Source organism: Microtus ochrogaster, unplaced genomic scaffold (genome assembly GCF_000317375.1).
Source record: "Microtus ochrogaster isolate Prairie Vole_2 unplaced genomic scaffold, MicOch1.0 UNK107, whole genome shotgun sequence".
In the NCBI taxonomy this organism is placed as follows: Eukaryota; Metazoa; Chordata; class Mammalia; order Rodentia; family Cricetidae; genus Microtus; species Microtus ochrogaster.
Window position 1 is genome coordinate 840,990 of NW_004949205.1, and position 19,014 is coordinate 860,003.

At 40.1% G+C, this 19,014-nt stretch overlaps 2 protein-coding genes across 2 annotated transcripts in view; one reads left to right on the forward strand and one right to left on the reverse strand.

Annotated features, from left to right (window-relative positions):
* The window catches only part of Ammecr1 (Alport syndrome, mental retardation, midface hypoplasia and elliptocytosis chromosomal region gene 1), a 115,696-nt gene extending 113,109 nt beyond the window's left edge, over window positions 1–2,587 (reverse strand). Inside the window, exon 1 of the mRNA XM_005371385.3 lies at window positions 2,099–2,587. Coding sequence (XP_005371442.1) covers window positions 2,099–2,559 — 461 coding nt within the window. The 5' untranslated portion in view covers window positions 2,560–2,587. The remainder of the gene's footprint in view (window positions 1–2,098) is intronic.
* Window positions 1–19,014, forward strand: part of Tmem164 (transmembrane protein 164) — a 485,414-nt gene that overhangs the window by 356,250 nt on the left and 110,150 nt on the right. The gene's annotated exons all lie outside the window — the stretch shown is intronic.

The window sequence follows — 19,014 nt, forward strand, 5'->3', positions numbered from 1 at the left end:
TTAAGGCATTTTGAAAACATTTCCTTTATGAACTGGCCAAGTTCATTTTTGTCTTCACTGTTGTTATAGTCATTCAGTTAACTCAAACTCACTTTAAAATGTGCGAAAATAGCACCTCCTCAGAGTATGTTCTCATATGCTTTGGAACAATGGAGCGTGAATGCTAAAACAGCCTTTCCAAACTCAAGGAGTGGCTCAATAATCGAACAGGAGTAAATTTTTACAGTCCCATGACTTGACAGAGCCAACCTAAGAATGACCCCAGGTCTAGCTTTTGCTACATCACAGTCATCCGAAAGAAGGCTTGAAAGTAAGTGACTTGAACTAGTGAGGATTTTACAGATTTTTTTAACACGCCCATCTTTTTAAAATGAATTTTACTTCTTAATGAAAAAAAATAAATAGGTCAAATAAAGGTGTGGACTTAGGATTTAAGCTCCTAGAATTAACACTAGGAAATTTATAAAAGTACTTCATTTACTTGACAGTGTCCACCTGAGTGCCTTTTCATACATTTCTCAGGAACTGATGCCCAAAAATGAACCAAATCTAAAGAATTGCGCAGAGCACAGCAGAGTCATATGAAATTAAAGACATTTAAAGAATGAAAGCAAAGAAAACAAACAATACGAATGCACAATTTCCAGGACACTTTATTGTAATTTCCACTTTACATATTAATTTGATATTTTAGTAGAGTCAGGCGTATTTATAATTATCCAGCGGAATTTCAGTCTTCTAATCTCACAAAATGAGAAGCAGCAAGTTAAAAAGCACATCGATTCAGGTATTTACGCTGTGGGAAACAAGGGGCCTTCAGGCAGAAGGGAGGGGGCGTCGATGGTTTTCAGTTGGAGTGATATTGTTTTCTATGTTTTTCTTGTGGATGCTGGTATTCACAATAAAAACAATCGTCCTCCTCCCCCACCCCCACCCCCAGTCTGCCTTCTTTTGGACTTTACATTCTCTCTAGCATTTAACTCGGAAAGTCAGTTTACACTCAGTTTACACATCTTAAAAGAAAAGCCATATGCCCCGTCTCCCACACATCCAAATGGACAGAGATTAGAAGTAACCTGGCTCTTAGCTTGTAACAGTGCTATTTTAAACAATTCCAACCATATACTTGAAAGGTAAAATCATTGTAAAGTACAAAAACCAAAGGAAATCGTAAAAGTGTCTACACATTTACCGAATTGTTTAACGATTCCTCAAAACATTGAGTTTAACATAGGTTGCTTAAATTGAAATCTACACAAAAGCGAATGCACGCTTAGTACACATTGACAGTGCCTTCTGGGGGGGGGGGGGGGGGGGAGACACGACACGACAACGTTCTTTGAATGTGCTATACCCAGACACTGAAGTAAAAAAAAAAAGAGAGAGAGAAAAAAAAAAGAAAAAAGGTCTCACTCTTCAAGTGTGAGGAAGCTGGTGGTGCGCTCGCCTCACTGGAAACCCGTTTTAAGTGGGTATGTTCAGTTAAAATAGGTAGTAAGCCAAAAGGTGTTTTAAGAAACCTCTCCCCTCCCCAAGGAACCGGGAAACCCGAAGGAAAAGATGGGCAACCTCCCTGGAGCTAGCGAGCTAAGTTCCATCACTAGCACACTAGAAGTTAGATCACTGCTATTTTTCACCCTGCCATGGGATAGTAGCTCTCCATGTGCAAGGTACACGGGGCGGGAATACTGGCGGGGCTTTCACGTGGGGTAATGGCGAGCAAAGTGAGGAGAGATCGGTACCAACAGTGATCCCGATCTCCAAACCCGCTGCCGGGGCGGAGAGTGAGGGGTAGAAGGGATCGAAAGAAAGGGTCAAAACTCCTGGAAGTTAGCGCAAAGAGGAAGCGGAGTAGTCTGGAAGCCCAGGGGGCCATGTCTGGCAAGCAGCCCCCCGGCTCCAAGTGTGGGGTGCTCGCCTCGTGGAGCAGAGGAGTGCCGAGTGCCCCTCGGGTCGGGCGACTCTGGGGACCCGAGCAGTGAGCGAGAGGGGCTGAGGGGCACCCGCGAGCAGGAGGCGGAGGACTTGCACTTTTGCCTCAACTCTGAGCCCCATCCCGAGCCCGGGGGAAGAGGGCGACTGGGAGCGCGGTACTCACTAGGGCTCGTTGGTGAAGCGGGGGGTCCGGGGCTGTTGATATCCATACAGGTGACAGTAGAGCACATCGAAGCAAAAGCAGCACATCTCCGCTGACACCACCATCTTCCGGGAGCCCGGGGATGAAGACGAGGAGGACGGCGAGGAGGCGGTGGCGGCGGCCGGAGTAGAAAGTAAGGTTCCCACTCCGCAGCTCAGAGGTGGAGACAGCGAGATGCCCCCGCCGCTGCCGCCGCCGCCGCAACCCTGGGGGGGAGAGAGGGTACAGCCGCCGCCGCCGCCGCTCAGCCCGCCCAGTCCGTTGAGCCGCGTCCCGGCGCCTCCTAGTCCCAGCTCCCCGGCTCGGCACTGGCTCTCCCCGCTGCAGTGGGAGGAGGAGGAGGCGCCACCACCGCCGCCTGAGCCAGAGGGGGGCGAACTGGACAGTTTCTGCTTCTTCACCCCACAGCAACCCGCCGCCATCTTGGAACAGTCTCCCCCACGCAGTGCTTCCGACCCATAAGTGAGGCGAGCTGGCGGCGGGGGCGAGCACGCTGCGGCCCCGGCCGCCGGGGGCGCGCCGGGGGCTCGCGGTCTGCGCGCGCGCGCGGCTCCGCTACCGGGCTACCCTGTCCGCGGCGGCTCAAGCGTGAGCGCGTCCCCGCCTGCAGCGCGCGCCACAAGCTTTCGTGGCTTGGCGCCTGTGGTGGGTCCCTCCTGACTCGCGCCTCCCGGGAGCCGGGCCCCTGGAGGAGGATGGAAGACGGAAAAGCCAAGTGGAAGAAAAAAAAGAGAACAAGACAGGGAGGAGTGGGAGGAAAGACAGGAGGTGGGTAAGCTCCGAGAGGAAAGCAGGGAGACAGAAACTAGTGTAGGGGGCGGGAAAGAAAGAAAAAGTCTGAAATAAGCATCCAGTTCCAAAGCACACCTTGGCGATACATTGCATGTAGGGTTAGTGACACTCAGCCCAGTGAGGTGGAACCTGAGCCACCGGCCTCAGAAACACTGGTTCTGGGAGTGTGATCACTCAGGTGCTCTCTGGAGCTCCACACCTGAGACAGCCACTGTAAAGAATGTACAAAGCCGTCCAGGAAATGGCCACGCTGCGGTGTTTTTAAGGCTAACCTAACCAGACACCACGGTTGTTCCGAGACTGCTAGAAACGCAATACTTCTCTTTTTCCTGATTGACGAATAGTAAAGCCCAATTCAGGCAGCCTGTCTTGGACTTGTTCCCTCCATCTTCTCCTCGTAGTTCAGGGAGAACATATAAAAGCAAAAATAAATATATAAATAAGTGCCTCACGGATTCAAAGATGTTCGTTGTGTTTTCAGACTCACAGCTGTGGGCTTTTCAGGTTTGATATTTGGGACATGAAAATAAAGAAATTCAAAATGTATCTGTAATGCCCAGACCTTACAAAAAATATATCGGTCAGGTAGTGAACTTAGTTATAAGTTAGAAGATTTTGTTCAGATGTATGATGGGATAGCTCTTAATTCTCATTTTAAAATTGTCTCAAAACTGCTTAAATGAGTGAGGAGGTGTATGATGGAGTCAGTCCCATTCTGGGCACTTAAGAAAGGGGCTGTAAAATGACAATATTCAGAAGTAAATATTCATTTAAAAACGAACCTGATAAAAAGTAAGTGATCTCCGTTGTGTCTACACCATGTCAGAATAGCTCCACAAAGTCAGGAGTCTGTCTGTTTGTATGTAAACAGTAGAAGATTGATTTTGGAGCCTTTGATCTAAGTGTGTGGGACCTTACAAACAGCTGAGAGCATTTCATTTCACTCAGGGGGGAGAAGAGAGAGGTTTATTCCCTTACTAAACATTGAGCCTCTATGCACATCCTAGTGCCCTGCTGTTAAAAACTGACGTGTGTAGAAAATACGTATTCTTCCCACTCTTACACTTGTAAATTAAGGCAGCTCTGTCTACATGATCAGAAAAATTGCACCTATTTATTAAGCACGTTTTAGGTGTCAGTGTTAAACCTATCTCACACCATCGTTCTAGTCAGTAGTGTATCACCTCATTTGATTGTCACAGGAAGAATCCAAAATTTACTTAAGAGTTAAAACTCTTGCCCAACAGTAGACACCTAGAGAGGGACAAAATCAGGATTTAAACGCAAGCATGTCCCATTCTAAAACCTATGCCACAGGGCTGAAGGTGTAAGCAGTCAGTGGTAGATTGCTTGCCTAGCATTGCAAGGACCTGGGTTTGATCTCCAACAGTAGGAAATAAACAACTAAAAAACTATGATGTTATGCTACACTTCTGCTCAGTCACAGTATATAATTTTAAAAGTTATTAAGAAAAGAAAGTGACATTAAATACTAGTAGAGTAGTACCAGGTTTTACCGAAAGAACGTGTGTGTGTGTGTGTGTGTGTGTGTGTGTGTGTGTGTGTGTGTGTGTTTTGAGACAGAATTTCTCTGTAGTTTTGGAGCCTGTCCTGGAACTCAAACTCATAGAGATCCACGTGCCTCTGCCTCTTGAGTGCTGGGATTAAAAGCGTGCGTAGGCCACCACCGCCTGGTTTAAGAACTTGGTTTTTATGGATTGAAAGATTGAAAAAACATTGTAATATGTGACCAAGAAGGAAATGCATTCTGAAAAATATTGTATGAAATGGACAGGCGACTGGAATGCTTAAATATTGTCTACACCCCCCCACACACACACAACACACACCACTATTTAAGCTGGGTGGAGTGGCACATATGTGTAATCCCAATACTCAGAAGACTAAATCAAGAAAATCACAGGTTCGAGGTCAACCCAAGCTACATAGCAAAGACACCACCTCAAAAAAATCAGATGAAGGGGAAGAAGATGGGATAGGAGAGGATGAGGAAGGGAAGGAGGAGGAGGACGGTTTAACTGGTTTGTAATAAAGAAGGCAAATACTCATTGTCAGCATTGGAGTAAAAGTGTGTCAATTTTTTTCCATGTTGAAAAAGAGAAAACAAACTGCTTTAAAAATTAAAAGTACTATGATTGATATACTGTGTCTTTCATTTTGCTTTGTACCTTATCGTATATACGAACCTACATTTTGGAACTGAATCATAATTATATCTTGGATACTAAATAATAATACTGAAACCCTTAAGTAAGTACAAATATATTTAAATTAAACAAATAATTTTTAAAAGAAAGAAAAATAAATGCTACTGGTGTGAGATAATGACTATGTCACCTAGCTTGGTTATGGTGATCATTTCATAATATATACATGTATTAGGAGACAACCAAGTTTCAAACCTGAAATAAATACACTTTACTTGTCAATTATACCTCAGTAAAGGTGCGGGGGGATGACTAGATTAAATACAATATTATACTATAGGTGTCGATTTACTCCCTGCCCCACCCCCAAATGAGAGCACTTGTGGAGTAGAAAACCTGAACCATTTAGTGGCATCACACCACAAAGTAGGGTACCATGGGTGCTGCTTCTGCCGAGGGAATTTAAGAAAGCAGAATGCAATCTCCCGATTTAGAATTTGGCCAGTAGACAAGAGTCTAACGCCCCTACTCTTGTGAAAATAGCAAGGCATCTTTAATAAGCACCAGTAGTCATGTCCTTAGCTCTGCATTTCATCTCAAAGATAAAACACTGCCGTGGCTGTCTTGCCAGGCTAAGGGACTGACTGATGCAATGGGAAACCCAACAACAAGGACACTCCAGCTGAATTACAAAAATAGCTTTTTCCCCAAGGATTTTTAATTCCAACTCCGAGCTTCACTATCACAAGGAAAATAGACAAACGCAAATGTTATTGTTGCAGAAAATACATCATTACCTGACCACTAGGGCTTACTCATCTGGAGTCCTTTGTTGTACTGGTTTGCTGGAACGAGGGGCAATAAATAGCAAGCTTTTTCTGTGTTTTAACCTCTAACTTAGCTCATGGTCCATACTAACCTGGCAAAGTCACCAGCACAGAAACAAACGCATATAGACAGATACAGATATATACATGGATATCATTCAAATATATGTAATCTACAAAATAAATTCGATATCTCTCTACAAATTACATTCTGGATAGGAAACTGACCATGATGAGGATTCTCTTGACTCAAAGTACAAATGGCAAAGTAAGATAGTGTGGCGTTTCTCCCCTCTGCTGATCCTGGAGTGCAGAGATAATACTTTCCAGAGAAACTTTTGAGGCACCTTTTGCTCTTTGTAACTCACTGTAGAGCTGGGAGCTAAAGATTCCACATTTCTCTTAAGTAATAAAAAGAAAGTAAATAAGCCACTGACTTTCTATCACCCTTCAAATTGGCCATGCAGATTGAAACCATCTTTGTGTCCGCATCTGCCTCCAAATAGATATTAATCAACTGGTCAAACATTTCGTTTTTACAACGGTGGAAAAATTACTCCAACAGAAAATATGCACACCGTTTACTATGTGGTAAACTGAACTGAATTAAACCCAGTGGCTACTGATTATTTTTCATTGCCTCAATTTATTCTCATGTTTATAAGGGATATTTTTCATTTTAGAAAACAAGAATAATTGTAATTTGATGTGATAGTGATATTCATAATGTTGCAAAAATTATTCTTAGGTTTCTGGACTTTATCGTAAGATGAGAAGCACTCACATTGCTGAATTAAAAACAAAACATCATTTATGCCCAAACAAGTGTTATTTTTATCCTCTGCTATCCAACTTTCTCAACTGTCCTCCTTGAACAACTGCAGAATGGAATATTCTTAGCTGCCACTTTGATCTAACCTTGTACACATGTAACCCATGGTTGTGGTGGGAAGACTGGAGAGTAGTTTGCATTTCACCTTTAATGAATACGTGAGATAATACTAAAATTCCTTATCTGACCATAAATTCAAATAGATGAATCTGTTTTTGATTTCCTGGCTCCAAAAAATTTTCTTGCCTCTTAAATCCTCGCTTTATGTAAAGAGCATATTTATAGGTGGAAGCACCAAGATCTACCTTGAACTATTTTTCCAGTTACTCCATTGACGTTTCCTATATATTTCCTACATACTGGAGTACACACTAATTGAATGGTGTATTGCTACCTATTTCCTTGAGACAGAGTTACACTAACTCTTTCATGAGACTTATATATGATAACATGAACACTGTGTGGAACAAATGATAACGCTAGCTCATTGTAGATTAAAAGAGAGAACTTTGCAGGGAGGAGACAATGAAAGAGTATTATGTAGGGCTTAGTTACAGCAAGCAAAACATGAAGGTATCAAATGCAGTTTGGACATTCTTGATTCTTTCTTTCTCTTTTAAGGCATTTATTGATATATCCACTAAGATGTGGACATGTATATATTACAATGCCCAACCTCCAAGTTTATTTATTAATATATAGTTGTTTTCTATAGCTAATTGCATCACATTCTGGAAAACCTACTCCAGTATATTAGCGGCACAGGGCGGGCAATGTGAGGATTAACTTTGTTAATTAAAAAGTAAAAGTCTACTGTGAGTTAAGACCCTCTTTTGTACAAATAAACAATTTAAAGTTCGAACTCACTTGTGGAACTGAGGAGTAGAAATCTGAGTCTCATAATTTCTATGGAATCCTGACTGAGGTGTAATTTATTTTGTTTTGTTTTTACTATATTCCTTGTTGAAAGGTCCATAATTTATGTCTCATTCTCTCAGCATGGGCAATGCACCATGATGATGTCTCTGGGTTCTTATTCTTCTGGATTCCTACCCCCAACTCCTAGAGGTGCCATTAAATCAATTTCTATCCAGCTAGCTTTGACTATTTATGTCATAGACTCCTCTTTTGAACAGTTCTCCCCCATGCCACAAAACTGCTTGCCAAGTCAGCTGCTACCAAATCCCCAGCTGTCTTCTCATCCACAAGGAATTCCCCACCGAATTCCACCAGGAGTTCTGGATTTCTCTCGTGGGCTTTAACTAAAACTCATACTGCCATTTCTACTACAAATGCTTCATAGGAACACATGGCTTTTCAAAACCACTTATAATATCTCATGCTCCACCCTGTCCTGGATCTCTCCCACACATTTTTAGTTGTTTCCTCTTGTTATTGAGATACACAACCCACAATGCATACGAACCACACATTTAAGTTTTAGAATTCACTGTGTTTTAGAATATCCATGTAGTTACACAACTATCAATTTTAAAGCAAATTCACCCAAAACAAAACCCCATGCCAGTTACCAGTTATTGCCCACATCTTGTCACTGCTTCCTGTCTCCAACAACCACTAACATGTTTCCTATTTCTATGAATTTTCTTTCTCACTCTCATACATGGAATCACACAGTGTTTGCCCCCTTATGTCTGGCTTATTTCATTTAACACAATATTTTCAAGATTTCTTCATGGGACAGCATCTACCAGTAATTTATTCCCTTTTATAACTAAATAGTTTTCCATTATTTAGGTGGGCCAAATTTTGTTGGCCAATTCATGCATCCCTTGATATTTGGGAGTTTTCACATAGTGTCATGAATATTGCTGCCATGAAGATTTATGTATGCAGCATTTTGAATATATTCTTTGAAAATTTTATACAAACATACAATATATTTTTATCATACATCCCTCTTCTCTTCGCTTTCAATTTCCTTCTGCACAATTCCTCAATATATCTCCCTCCCATCTTCATGTCCTCTTCTTTTCTTTTTACTTTTTAAAAATAGCCAAATGAACCTAACCAGTGCTGCCAGTGTGTACACCAGCATGGTACCACCCATTAGAGTACAAGCAATCTAGCAGAGGCCATGCCCCTGAATACAACTGACTCTCCCTCCTTTCCCCAGCAATAATAAACTGCCAATAGCTCTCAGCTAGGGGTGGGGCCTTGTGAGCCTCTCCCCTATCATGGTTGGAATGTGTTGACTGGCTTAATCTTGTGCCTGTAACCACAACGTTGTGTGTTCCTAAGTATATCAGCCCTGTCATGGCAAGACGACAATGTTTTGCAGGACTACTCCCCAGCCTCTAGCTTTTATAATCTTTCTATGATATTCCTATGATGTTTCCTGGGCAGTGCGGGTATACATGTGATACATTTAGGGCTGTGCACTTCACAGTCCCTTACTCTTTGCATTCTGACTAATTGTGAGTCTCTGGATTAACCAGCATCCAGTGCAAAAAAAAAAAAAAAAAAAAAAAAAAAAAAAAAAAAAAGAAGAAGCTTCTTTTGTTTGTTTTTATGTTTTTTGAGACAGGGTTTCTCTGTGGCTTTGGAGCCTGCCCTGGCACTAGCTCTTGTAGACCAGGCTGGTCTCGAACTCCCAGAGATCAGCCTGCCTTTGCCTCCCGAGTACTGGGATTAAAGGCGTGCGCCACCCCCGACCGGCAGAAGCTTCTTTTATGAGGGCTAAAAGCTGTACTAATTTATGGGTATTGAGATAAACATTTAGAATGTGGTTTGATACTATGTCCATTTAGCAAATTAATGACAGACCTTTAGTGTAAATATATGTCCTCACTGCAAAATATATAATCAAGAGAACATTATATATTTTGTAGTGAAATGGCTGGGTTATATGTTTAATCACTTTGAACCTTTACAGGAGGTGGAAGATTTTTTTCCAAACAAGCTAAGGCATGTTATAATCCTATTTGAAAATATATCAGGATTCCAGTTTCTACATCTTTCTGATCCATCATTATTGTCATTATTTTTACAAAGTCCAATTTACTGTTTTCTTTTATTAGTACAGCTCACCACCATTTGCTCTTATTGATTATACTCTTGATATTACATATAATAAACTGGAGCCAAATACAAGACCATGAAGATTTACACCCATACCCGCTTCTTAAGATGTGTATAGTTTTAGCACTGATATTTGGATTATTTACTTAAACATGTTAAGTTTAAATAAAAATGGAACAGTATGGAGAGATCATTGAGTGGGCAAAGGGCTTGCCCCACTTGTGTTAGAGCCACAACTTGTGTCCCTGAAATCTGAGGAAAAGTTAGCTGTGTTTGACGGCCTACATATAATGCCAGTGTGCAGGAGACAGAGGCAGGGAAGGAACGCCTGGAAGAGCAAGCTTGCCAGCCAGGTTAGCTGAATAAGTGAAATCTGGTTTAGTGAAAAAACTTGCCTCACCATGCAAGGTGGATAGTGAGCAATGAAGACCCTCTCTCCACCTCATGCTTCCACATGCATGCAAACATGTAAAACACACACACACAGCAATATAAGACTAGGATTGAACACTAAACTTAGAGTTCACCTTTAATTTTAGATGAAAGAAAGAAGTTTCACCAGTGACAAAGACAGAAACTAACAGATAATTATAATGTGCTACTCTTCCCCCAAGCAAATATTTTAAGAAGCATGGAATGGTTAACAATGTAAAGTACCACGAGGAATTCGAATAAACCAAAATAGAGGAGACCCTATTAGATTTGGCAAGATAGAGATTGTTTTCTGCAATAACAGGAATAGTTTCTTTAAGTGCTGGGGCCAGAAGCCTGACTGGAGTGGATTGCAAAAGGGAGATGAGGAACACATAGACAATTCTGTCAAAAAATATTTGGTTCTGAAGAGAAACAGAGACATGAGACAGTAGTTAGAGAGAAATGATAGATCAAAGGAGGGCTGTTATTTAATTAGGGATACTTTTTAGAGCTCTTATTACTAGTTATGATTATCCTTATTGGAATTATGCTTTTGATGGCCATCATTAAAGTCTTTTGTGAAGTTTATCTACAAGCAGTTGTTGAACAGAAAAACTTCTATCCTGAAAATCCCAAATACTTAAATCTTAAAATTGTCAAGTATTCTTTTCTAGTCTCATAAATAGGGACATTAATAAGACAGAACAATCCAAGAAAAGGGAGGAGTGATCTAGATGAACGGACTGGAGTCTGCCAAGTTCATAATTGAAGACAAAGAGGACATGTGTAATATCATTGTGTTGCTACTGGCTCAGCAAACTTTTGTTCTCCTGAATCCAAACTGAGCCAAGTGGGTGCTTTGCACATAGCTTGACTGAGGCTCCAGGAGGCATCTATTCTTGCTCCAGGAGGCATCTATTCTTAGGCCTTTCCCACAAGGTTTGTTCGTCTAAGGCACAACTTCAAACATGTTATTTAACCTCACCCTCTTTATACCTTCAGCTGTGCATCATTAGTACGTGCTTCATAAAAGGCTTGCTAGGATTTAAAGAAAAGAATGCCATACATGTGTTGCATACACACTCGTACACATAAAAAATTAAATAAATAAAGCTTTTTTGAAAATAAAAGAAGACAGCATGTCTAAATTGCTCAGCATGGTGTTTGTATTGATTAAGACAGACTTCGTGCTCTAACGAGTAGATTCAACAATGTAAGAGCTCAGTAAGGGACTTCTGTTTCTTACCTAACAATTTCGAGTGTTCCTCTCAGTAAATGGCTCTCTTAATAGGGTCATTCAAAGATCCAGTCTAATTCCATTTTGTAGCCTTATTATACTATGAGCCTTGTCGTCTAACTGGTAGAAGTGAATTCAGACTGTAGGAAGGTATTTACTCTTTTTAAAAGCTGTAGCTAAAAAATTTCACATACATAAAACATAATTTATTTCCATTGTTTAAAATGTAGTCATATAGCCACATACAAGTATAAGAGAAACTAAGAAATGCAATCTCGTGTTTGCCTAGTCAAAGAAAACAATAGCAGAACAGGAGAATTGGAGGATGTCATGAAGCAATGTATGCTACCACTGTGTATCATGGTTTCTTTATCTATTAAATGATGTGGGAGTGTCATATATCAATCTGTTGATTTCATTGGTTAAGCAATAAGGAAACTGCTTGGCTCTGATAGGTTAAAACATAGGTAGGAGGAGTAAACAGAACAGAATGCTGGGAGGAAGAGGAAGTGAGCTCAGAGAGACGCCATGCTCCCCTCTCCCAGACAGAGGCAATCGCTCTGCTCTCTGAGGCAGACACATGAAGCTCAGACCCAGGATGGATGTAGGCTAGAATCTTTCCTGGTAAGACTGATGCTACACAGATTATTAGAGATGGGTTGATCAGGATATGAGAATTAGCCTGTAAGGGCTAGAGTTAATGGGCCAAGCAGTGTTTAAAAGAATACAGTGTCCGTGTAATTATTTCGAGGCATAAGCTAGCAGGCGGCCGGGGTGCTGGGGACACAGCCCCGCCACTCCTATTACAACAATTAAATTTAAATTATGCTGTTTTCTCTGGTAATCTTTTGTTGTTTCATTTGAATGATCAATGGACTGACTGATTTTGTGCAGGGTCTCATGTAGCGCAGGCTGATTTCAGACTTGCTGTATATTTGAGAACAAAGTTGAGTTCTTAATCCTTCTGCTTCCACCTCCAAGCTGTCGGGATTATAAGAGTGAGCCACTACTCCTAGCTTCCTATACAGTTATCCCAAGGACTAAGTGAAGTCATATATAACATCATTATTATATCTGATACAAAGTAGGCATTCAAAACATGTTAGCTTTCATTATTATTAATGATACCTATATATCTAGACAAATTCCCCAAGAAATGGATCCTTAATGAAGTAGCATTTGAAATTATAAAAATACAACTAACCATTATTTGGGGTTTACTATATGCTAGAAAGCACTGTCCTAAGGTCTTTGGAATAGATTATCATGTAGGCCTCAAGACAGCTCTCTGATATTGGGATCATTATCATTACAACTCTACAGACAAGAAAAACCAAGGCTTAAATAGTCTAACTCATCCACGACCATATTGAGAACTTGGGCCTGTGGAAAATGACTAGATCTTTAGAGATCTGGCTGAATCAATAAGTTAATCTCCTGGTAGATTCACAATAAGACGACTTTATTGCAAGATAGAGAAAAGTAGAAAGTGGGGTCTTGTTGGAGGAAATAGATTGCTGATAGCATGTTTTCTGGAGATACATTTCTCTATGGACTCTTCCTGTATTCCCTTCCCTTGCTTTCTGTCTTCCATAAGGTCAGTAGCTTCTGCGTGTTTCTTGTTGCTGTGACCCTCTGCTTTCCCGTGGACCTAGAGTCAACAGAACTAAGGAATATGGACTAAAATTTCTGAAACTATGAGTCAAAATAAACCCTTCTTCATTGAATCAATTCTCTCCAGTGTTCAGTCACAGTGAAAAAAAAAAACCAAATACACAAGGGGTTTCCAAAAGGAAGCCATGAACATCTAGATTTGGTAGGAGGATGGAGCCACTATACTTCCTTCATCTAATGTAAGAAAAATGCTGTGAATAGAAATGGTCACCAAGACAAAATGACATCCTACAGAATGGGAAAAGGTCTTTGCCAACCCCACATCAGACAGGGGGCTGATCTCCAAAATACACAAAGAACTCAAGAAATTGGTCATCAAAAGAACAAATAATCCAATAAAAAAGTGGAGTACAGACCTAAACAGAAAACTCTCAACAGAGAAGCCTAAAGTGACTGAAAGGCACATGAGGAAATGCTCAATATCCTTAGCCATCAGAGAAATGCAAGTCAAAAGAACTCTGAGATTCCATCTTACACCTGTAAGAATAGCCAAGATCAAAAACACTGATGACAACTTATGCTGGAGAGGTTGTGGGGTAAAGGGAACACTTCTGCATTGCTGGTGGGAGTGCAAGCTGGTACAGCTCCTTTGGATATCAGTATGGCAATTTCTCAGAAATAGAAAACAGCCTTCCTCAAGACTCTTTTGGGTATAAAGCCAAAGGATGCTTAATCATGCCACAAGGACATGTGCTCAACTATGTTCATAGTAGAATTATTTGTCATAGCTAGAACATGGAAACAACCTAGATGCCAGTCAACTGAAGAATGGGTAAGGAAATTGTGGTACATTTACACAATGGAGTACTACACAACAGAAAAAATAACATCTTGAATTTAGCAAGAAAATTGATGGAGCTAGAAAACATTATTTTGAGTGAGGTAAGCCAGACACAGAAAGACAATTATCACATGTACTCACTCATAAGTGGTGTTTAAACATAAAGCAAAGAAAAGCCTACAAATCACAATCCCAGAAAACCTAGACAACAATGAGGACTCTAAGAAAGACATACATAGATCTAATCTACATGGAAAAGACAAGATCTCCTAAGTAAATTGGGAGCATGGGGACCATAGGAGAGGGTTGAAGGGGAGGAGAGAGGCAGGAAGGGGAACAGAAAAAAATGTAAAGCTCAATAAAATCAATAAAAAAAAAATTTAAAAAGAACAATGCAGTGGGTCTTTCTTCTCTCACAACCGAACATAAGGCAGAACTCGGAATCCCACAGAAAAGGGGGGAAGGATTATGGGAGCTAGAGCAGTCAAGGACAGCACAAGAAAATTACCCACAGTTGGCCGGGTGGTGGTGGCACACACTTTTAATCCCAACACTTGGGAGGCAGAGACAGGCGGATCTCTGTGAGTTCGAGGCCAACCTGGTCTACAAGAGCTAGTCCCAGGACAGGCTCCAAAGCTACAGAGAAACCACTTCTTGAAAAACCAAAAAAGGAAAAAAAAGAAAAGAAAAAAGAAAATAACCCACAGAATCAACTAAGCAGGGCTCATAGAGGATCACAGAAGCTGAAGGGACAACCAGAGACCCTGTATGGGCCTGCACTAGGTCCTCTGAATATACTTTATAGCTGAGTAGCTTGGTGTTCTTGTGGGACTCCTGAAAGTGGGGGTGCAGGTGTCTCTGACTCTTTTGACTGCTCTAGGGACCCTTTTCCTCCTGGGTTGCCTCATTCAGCTTTGATATGAAGTTTATGTCTAGTCTTATTGTATCTTGGTATGTCATGTCCAGTTGATGTCTCTGGGAGGCCTGCTCTTTTCTGACTGGGAAAAGAGGAGGAGTGAATTTGAGGAAGAGGGGAGGTGGGAGGGAACTGGAGGGAGTGAAGGGAGGGGAAACTGATGTCAGGATGTAATGTATAAGAGAAGAATTAAAAAAAATAAGGACAACGCAGTTGAAAGAAGCTTCTCGTTCGGAAGGTCATGAGAGAAGCAGACTTGTCAAGAGAGAAACTGATTCTATGAGGACCATATTGAAGATAATTAGAACATCTTTGACAGAACAGGCAAAACCGGCTCTATACAGTCTTGGGCAAGTTAGACTCTAATGTAATTTCCCCCTTGAATCATGGTTTATTTAAAAGTATGTTTTTAAATGTTCAGAAATCTTTTCTATTCACAATTTTGTGTTGATTTCTGGCTTCATTACACTGTGATCATAGTGTCATTTTTACTATATGAGTCCTTTGTTTTATAACCTGTATTTGATTAATTTGGGTGAATGTTGTTTGCATATTTGAAAAAATAGTTCCATATGCTGATAGATTTGTTTCGCTAATTTTTTATTGAAATGTCCTATATATTTATTGATATTTTTTGTCTATTTCTTCTGGAAATTACTGAGAGAGTTTAAAATTTCTCATGATTATGAACTTGTCTATTTCTCTTTTTAGTTTTGTTAATCTTTCATTTCATTTTGAAGTTTAAGGCCAGCCTGGACTGCACAGTGAAACTCAATCTCAAATAAACAGCCCATTAAATTGCACATATGAATGATCTCTCCTGTGATGTTTTAAAGCTTATAAATGCTGTATAGTTTACACATATTTATCTCAAAATTATCATCTTCTTTGAAAAATATTCCAAATCCTTTCTTTTAGCATAATATGTATATATGACCATACACATACATGTGAGTGCATATGTATACATGCTTACATGTACACATCTATAGTCATTCTCCCATGCAGTAACATACCAGAATATCAAATAGAAAGTAATTGATACAGACCATTAAATTGCTCCTAATTCATGGCTATTGTGAATAGCACTGCAATAAGCTTGGGAGCTTAGACAACTCTCTTTTAACATAAGTATTTAGTCTACTTGTATTTAATATAATTGCTTATTTGCATTCAAATGTATCTTATTTTGAACTGACTATTTGTCTTAATTATGGTGTCTTTTTTTCTATTGTATACTTGGTGAGTTTTAAATAAGTAAGATCTCATTTCTTTGGGAATTTATTTGTGAGGATATTTAAAATTCTAGGATAAGGGCAAGTTTCAACATTTTCATTCTGGTAGGTGCCTAATGATACTACAGTCTGGGATTGTTTTTACCTTAATTCGGGGATTGAGGGACCTGGGAGTACCTAGGAAATATAATGTGTGTTAAACATTTTTTTTTCTTTTTTGGTTTTTTAAGACAGGGTTTCTTTGTAGCTTTGGAGCCTGTCCTGGAACTAGCTCTTGTAGACCAGGCTGGTCTCGAACTCACAGAGATCTGCCTGCCTCTGCCTCCCAATTGCTGGGATTAAAGGCGTGCGCCACCACCGCCCGGCTTCTGTTATGCATTTTTATTAGATAAGATTATATAGACCCTCTGACGTACACGACTCCTCCTCTCCACTTAATATCAAGTTTACTTTCTTCCTGAAGTCTCCAGGTATGTATGAGCATATAGCATTATTTCTAGTTCACTTCAATTCTTGTCGTTTCAGTTTATTAAACTACTCACCTTAAACAGGTTTTGTCTTTGTTTTTAAGTCCCTTATAGCTCATTCCCTGTTAGATCTATAATCAATGAATGCTCTAACAGGTAACTTCCTACCTCTGCCTTCCCCTAGGTCTGGGTTTAGAGATATTTGTTTTCTTTCTGGCTCTTTGACAGCTTTAAGGAGATACTTGTTTCACTTCATCTGACATTTTTGGTTGTTTTCCATGGGAGAGTAACCTCACATGCTACATTGCAGGAACACCACTGTTTTCCCCACTTCTCCTCTGTGGCTGCAAAGTCACACAACTGAAATGATTGCCTCCATAGCAAGTTTACCATTTGTAGTCTAAGCTGCACCTTCTAGATGATGAGCTGTTGTACAACTCTTTGATTTCCATTACCTCTGCTCCACATCTTGTTTCCGACAACAGCTGGTTTAGCCAGTAACTCCACTCCTCCAGGGCTCCCACCCCAGCTCCTTCCTCTTTACTCAGCTCAGAAAATCAAGCTTCCTACTTCTGCACAAACAGTGGCTTCCATTTTTAGAATCCCCCTCAACTCTCCTTCATTCTATTCCAAAGTTCTCTTCCTTTCCCCATCCTTCCTTGCTTGACCCCTTTCTTAGAATATTCTCTTTCTGCTTTTCCAGGACCCTCTACTAAAGGCTCTAGGATAGTATGCCTCGGAGTGCGACATTAGATCCCTTCCCACACTCAACCTGTTTTATACGGATGTACAACATTATAAACACTGAAACTGAGAGCAAGAATTTAGAGACTTTTACCGTAATTTCATAACTGTTGTTATGGGATCCTGTAATGAAAATCAGGAGCTGGTAGTCTAAACATCTTTGTTTTTATACTGAATATTTTATAGTAATTAATTTGTATTGTGTTTTATGAAAGCACAAATATATAAAACAGATTGGAAATTGCAAGGTACTGACATTTAGGAGAACTGCACTAAAACCCATTCTCTCTCTTTTTCAGTTTTTAAATTTTATTTATTTTTATTATTCATTCTGTCTTTCTTGTATATGTTTTAAATTAAACTATAATTACATCACTTTTGCCTTCCTTTTTTCCTTACAGTTCCTCCTAAGTTCCCTTCCTCCAAATCCGTCCATGTGCCTTCACCATCTAATTGATATCTTTTTCTTTGATTATTGTTTCATAAACATATATGTATAAATATATAAATACAACCCACTGAGTCTGTCTTAATTATCTGTATGTATATGGCTTCAAGGCCGCCCCTTTATAAAGGATAACCAATTAGGGGCTCATCATCCTCTCTCCATTTGTATGAGCCTCAGTTACCTTAATTAGTACTTGCCTCTCTTCTGCCTCACTCTGCTCAGACATTCTCCCAAATTAAACAATTTTTCTTTTAATTTGAAGTAACAGTTCTTGATGCTGTTTTCTTGTCTTCAATTTAGCAGCCAAGCTACAGTAATCTACCTTAAGCCTTCACTCTATTTCCAACAAATGGGACCAATGATGGCGATGTGTTCCAGTCCATACTGGCCTTCCGGTCCTTGTTGTGACTGAACTTTACTTTGAATTTGCTGTTCATGGTCAGCCTGCCCTCCTAGGACTTCTCTTGTGTTTTTCTTCTAGCTCTTATCTGATGCTGCTTCTCCGTGTCTTGTGGTGTTTTCGCTTATCCCAGTTACCTATCCTTAAGGCCTCATTTCTCAACCTTTTCCACATGTACTGAGAATAGTTTACTCAACTTTTGTGTGCTCTGATGACCTTTAAAATCTCTTTACTCTTTATTTCCCTAGATAATCTGCAAGCAGATTTTTTTTTAGATTTTCAATTAGATTGTAGTTTCCCTAAGATATTTCAAAGATATCTAAAGTTCATCATATTTGAAAAAGAATTTCCTTAAACACACGACTTTGGTCCTCCTTTTGTTTTCCATATTTTGGTTAACATCCTACCTGTCTACTCTCTCCATGTTATTGCTCTTCTCTCATCCACCCATATGTCAGAAAAATAAATAAAAACATTCAAAACTGCACTTGTCAGTGTCCTGCCTAAGACCTTTCATTAATTTCATATTTTTATAAGAATTAAAATATTTTTAGATTGGAAATATTGACAAGATACATGGAAATATTTATGAACAGAAAAAGAGAGTGTCAAGGATCAGTGTGTGGATTCTCTTTTTGTTTGTTTTTTGCTTCTTGACTTTTTTGAGGCTGGGTTTCTTTCTGTATTCCTGACTGTCCTGGCACTCCCTATGTAGACCAGGCTGGCCTTGAACTTAGAGATCTGCCTGCCTCTGCCTCCTGAGTGCTGGGATTAAAGGAGTGTGCCACCACCACCTGGCTATGAATTCATTTTTTTTAAACAGTGATTTTGGTTTGGGAATCCCTTCAGCTCTCCTTCATCCTATTCCAAAGTTCTGTTCCTCAAAAATAAAAACTACAG